Source organism: Nicotiana attenuata, unplaced genomic scaffold, assembly GCF_001879085.1.
Source record: "Nicotiana attenuata strain UT unplaced genomic scaffold, NIATTr2, whole genome shotgun sequence".
NCBI lineage: Eukaryota > Viridiplantae > Streptophyta > Magnoliopsida > Solanales > Solanaceae > Nicotiana > Nicotiana attenuata.
In genome coordinates this window covers 1-5196 of record NW_017692831.1, presented here as the reverse complement: position 1 = coordinate 5196, position 5196 = coordinate 1, and the positions used below count along the sequence as shown (strand labels likewise).

Sequence of the window (5196 nt, the reverse complement as noted above, 5' to 3'; positions counted from 1 at the left end):
ATCTGAACAAACTAGTAAACCAAGCTTCACAATATCAATAATCTGTTCCTGTGTTAGTTCTGGGAACTTCGTGTTATTCATCTTCTCATCCACCACTATGACTGCTGGCTTTTGTATCTCTGGAAGTTTCTGCTCTTTTAGGTTTGCCTTCTCTTTTTTGTTGTATACTACATATAACACTATTTGGACAATACCAAGGAAGAATCCCAATACGTTTGGAGCCTATAAAACATAAGAAGGAAACTACATATATAAGATCCAAGATAAATAGTCTACGTATGTAAACATAGCGTAAATGTAGAAAAGTGGTTTGAGAAATTGAAAATAGAACTTACAGCAATGTTAATGTCTTTAAGTAGAAGACCATAGAAGAACCACATCACTGCACTTAACGTGAGAAACACTGACAGGAGTAATGGCATGTATTCCACACTCTTTGTTTTTATAACTTTTCTCTGCATAAAGTGAGAAAAATCATGAGCATTATATATATTCGTGCGTGGAAGTAAAATAGAGAAGACGACCACGTTTTGAAATATTTGTATGTAAAAGCTCACCACAATGCCTAAGGGTGCTACGAACACACACAAGGAAAACACAAGGCAAATCCATCCAACAACTTGTCCACGAACTGCTCCTTTGAACAGAAATTGGGTAACCAGAACTATAGCACCAAATCCACCCACCACTGATAATAGGAGCATTTTCACAGTTTGGACCTGTATTAAGTAAATTTTGAAAATCAAAAGTTACATTTTCTTGCTATTGGAAAGGAAACAAAGGAAAAAGAAATTTTTGGTAAAAAAAGGTACTTCACGTGATATCATGTTAAACCTTACCCTAGCCTTTTTTGGTGCGTAGAAAAGGTAGAAACCGACGTAGATAGTTTCAATGAAGACCCCAAAAGTGTTTATAGTAATGAGAAGTGTCGTGTTGGTCTTGAGAAATGCATAGTATATCCAAAGCATGGAACTAAATAGAGCAACCACATAAGGAATCGATTGATAGCCTTCAGTTGATTTCTTCTTGTAGATTCTATAAAACGTGGGCCTGTAAGTGTGAAAGTATGAGTGTTAGTCAGATTAAAAAAACCAAGAAAACTGAACATTTTCAAAATTATAAGCAAGTGGAAACTCACAGTGGAGAAAGGAACACAATGAACGAGACGATGTTACCTGCAATTACAAAAGAAAAAGAAAAGAGACGATGAGTTTAACCTCGAGGATGAAAGTTGATAGTTAAGGAATTCAGTCAGAATATTTTACATTTAAGAAGCAAGAAAGAAAAAGAGGCTTTATTTACCAAGGACACCAAAAGCAAAAGCCCAGTGACCAGAAATACCCGCCATCTCTTTTTTAAGTAAGTTTCTAGCCAAGAATTGCAAATTTCTAGCACTCGATCGGTCTCTCACCTAAAATGCTAGAGTTGCAAAAGAGTAGCAAGTTTTAATTTGTACTTGGCTGTGAAATGAGGAAGGCTAGGTTGACATATTTATACAAGCAAGGAATGGGAAGTAGATAGATATGCAACAGTTAAAAGATCCTTTTATTTTATTTGAAAAATATATAAATTAAAAGTGCAAAAAAGCACTCAGAGGAGTGAGGGTGCAATAATGGCAATATCATCAAAATTCAAGGGTCCCAGAACACTTCTTTATTATGTCATCCCCCAATCCTTAGTAGCACTTAGACCTACAAGTTACAGCTCATCATGCTTTTATTTTCTTAAAGGTGTTTGATTTTCTATTATTATTTTCTGTACGAAGTGAGCCCCAAATCAGCAAACAAAAATCAGTCCAGAAATGATGGAGGGGCCAATTAAAACTTTGGATTTACATCAATAATAGAGTTAGGGAAATGCATCCTGGTGGGGGTTTAGGCCAATGATCCGAACCTGTATGGTATAACAATAACATACCCACTATAATCCCATAAGGGGAGTCTGAGTAGGATAGTACGTAAGCAAATCTTATATCTATCTTGTGCATGTAGAGAAGCTGTTTCTGATAGACCATCGGCTCAAGGCAAGCATAAATACAGTTATTTAGAAAAGAAAAATGCAGTAGTAAAGAGGTCAAGGAAAAAAAAGCAGTAACAATAGCAAGCTAATAGTAAAACCGAAGTAGATGTAACATCAGGTAGTAATTAATAGCCAATCTAAGAATAAAAAAGTACGAGAATAATATTAAAATTACAGGTATGGGCCCAAAAGGAAAAACGTTAGACTACCTACTAATTTTCTACCCTAATTCTCGACCTACACACCCTCCCATCAAAAGTCATGTCCTCGGTATGCTGAAGATGTGTCATATCATGCCTAATCACCTTTCCCCAATGCTTCTTCTGCTCTTCTTGGACCTACCATTGACAACCTGTCGCACCTCCTCAATGGAGCATCCGTGCATCTCCTCTTCGTATGTCCGAACCATCTCAGTCTCGCTTTCCGTATCTTGTCCACCACGACAGCCATCCCTCTATATACCGAATATAATTCATTTCTGAACTATCTCTCATAGTGTGCCCACTATTTCTGACCCCGTATGTTACTAGTAGCAAAACAGAGAAAGACATGGAGAAGACGGAAATAATGTCTTGCCCCTCCTTCTACAAGTAGTAATTAGGCATCCCTAACTTTAAACATGGATCCAATTTGTTGTACTTATATTTGATCCTAGTGTGGGACCAAATTATGAAATTAGGATATGCTAAGCTGTAGTAAGCTTATCTAGTCCTAGTAATGTGTCATACATCTGTATGATGTACTATGGAATGAAATGGGTTTGTTAAATCTGTAAATGCTTGTGACATGTTGAGACTTAAGCCTAACATGTTTTTCTATGCAGGAGTTGGGCTTGAATTGATGCCAACTCTGTGAATTTTCTTTTTGAACATTTAACCCAAATTTTTTGATTATCCACTTGATTAGCTAAAGAAATTAACTATCTCCCCTGAATGCTCTACCCCAATAAATGTGGCACATTTGTATTATTGTATAGAGTAAAATATGTTTTTATTAAATGATCGCATGAGAAAGTGACACGTGGAGCCGAAGACAGAAGGCAGTCAGATCCGAAGGCAACGATCTCGTCTGTTACCAAAGAGAATGATACTCATAAAGGTGAAATAAATGTCTGCCACCCGGTAGTACTTAATGAAGAATATTCTACAGTATTAAGTTGTGTAATTGAGTTGATCCTTGTATCTATTACTAACTTGTTTGATTATTTGTTCTTAGCAAAAAACATAGAAAATGGCATATAACGGTGTCAATATCGCACACAACGTTGAAGTCCAAGGAAATCAGCGTCACCACGACGATTCAATCAGTAATACCCTCAACAAAGGGAATGAGGCCACGTTGGTCCATGCCGAACGGTATCCATAACATATTCGAGAGGCGACTCTTGATGATGCTGAAGAAGAGCACATCGTCGAAGTAGTAAGAATCTTGCAGGAGCAACAAGATGCCTTTATAGGCCATCTCACACGATAGGATAAGGTCATGACGGAGCTGAAGCATGCGTTGTCAGGAGCTTCTAACAACGCGAATGGACGAGGTCCAGTTCTTCCCGGTACTCCAGCAAATCAAACAACGCAGAGGGTCGACAACAACACCACGAGGGGCGAGGTCAGCTTCGATGGGGCCGGGGGGAGCGGATCCGGTGTCACACCCCAACCTCGGGAGGCGCGACCGGCGCTCAATCGAGTGAACCCAACTGAGCAAGCCTTTTGAACACTTTCTACCCAACTCACTATGACCAAGAAAACTATGCTTTCATTTATTTAGACAGTAGGAAAGATCGCACATATAACATTGCTAGTTCATTTCATATTACCACATTTAAACCAAAGTTAAGTTTCCAAGATTTCATACAGTTACAGTTTAGAAGAACTAGAGTTTAGAATTACAACACAGTTCATTGACCCATCCATCACCCGTACATAACCCACACAAACGTCTACGGAGCCTCTAAAGATGTAAAAGACAGTTATGATAATGCCGACAACAAGGTCCTGGCTATACCTCAAAAAGTGAAAATTTATAACAAAAGACATTCAGCCTAACCCCTGGAAGAAAAGGGGCTCACGAAGGTTGCTGAGTGGAGAATGCTCCACTACCTACGATCGGCACTGTCTGCTATGGAGCCACCTACATCCATTCAAAGATGTAGCACCCCCGGCAAAAGGAACGTTAGTACCATGGAATAGTACTAATATGTATAGCTAAACACCATCTCATTAGAAAGAACTACCATACAAGAACAAAGAAATCATAAGGATCAATCAAAAGCTTTAAACGATCACCACATCATCAAATAAAAGGATCATATAACTTTCACATAATTTCCATAGCTTTAGGTTGGGGCATTTAACACTGTTCATCATCATTCACAATACCACCGCTTTCTTGCGCGGAATCCGAGCACGACCCGATCGGCTAGGTTTCCTCATTTGAGACATGTATCTCAATCACAATCTCATTCTCACTTTTCGGATTCAATATCAGCACAATACTACCATGTGTGCAGCATGGCGTCCGATCACGGCCCGATCGGCTAGGCCGTATTACCAAGACAGTTCCTTTTTCATTAATCATCTCATTTCAATCTTTATTTCACATATATCAATTCATAGGCACTTGGGGCCACAATTATCACATCATACTTGGCACTAGGCCACATTTCATAACTCAAGCTCTTTTTCCCCACGTTTCACATCATTTCCACTTTCAATGTTAACCTTGCAATTTAGGATAATAGGCACATACAAGAGCAATTCAAGTTGTAAGCATAGAGAAGATTTCACATAGTTTGGCATAACAATCTCAGTTTAAACTTGACTTGAAGTCTAGGCATTTCAACACATGGTTCACATTCTTCACACATCCTTAAATTACCAAGAATAGTATATTGAACACATTGAGACTCACCTTTCACATATATATTTGTAACACCAATTCATGTGAAATAACAATCAATACATCAATCAAATTTTGGTCTTACAACATTTGCATGGACACCAAAGGAGCTCAATTTCTAAGAAGAGGGGGTTTTAGCCATACATACCTCAATAGAGCTTTCCTTAAATTCTTACAAAATTCCGGAACTCTTAGCAACTTCGATCTACTTATGAGAATTACAAGTTGACTAAAAATTGAGTAGATGATTACGATTCTAGCTCATTTGAGTATATTATC

At 38.2% G+C, this 5196-nt stretch overlaps 1 protein-coding gene across 1 annotated transcript; it reads right to left on the bottom strand.

The window, feature by feature from the left end:
• Nucleotides 1-6: 6 nt before the first annotated feature.
• LOC109222562 (bidirectional sugar transporter SWEET11-like) lies at nucleotides 7-1473 on the bottom strand (the record flags this gene model as incomplete). The annotated part of the gene is made up of 6 exons (XM_019386909.1): nucleotides 1303-1473; nucleotides 1139-1175; nucleotides 840-1050; nucleotides 558-719; nucleotides 336-455; nucleotides 7-222 (listed from the first exon to the last, which is right to left on the bottom strand). Coding segments are annotated over exons 1-6 (792 nt in total), but the record flags the coding sequence as incomplete, so codon positions are not given.
• Nucleotides 1474-5196: the final 3723 nt, after the last annotated feature.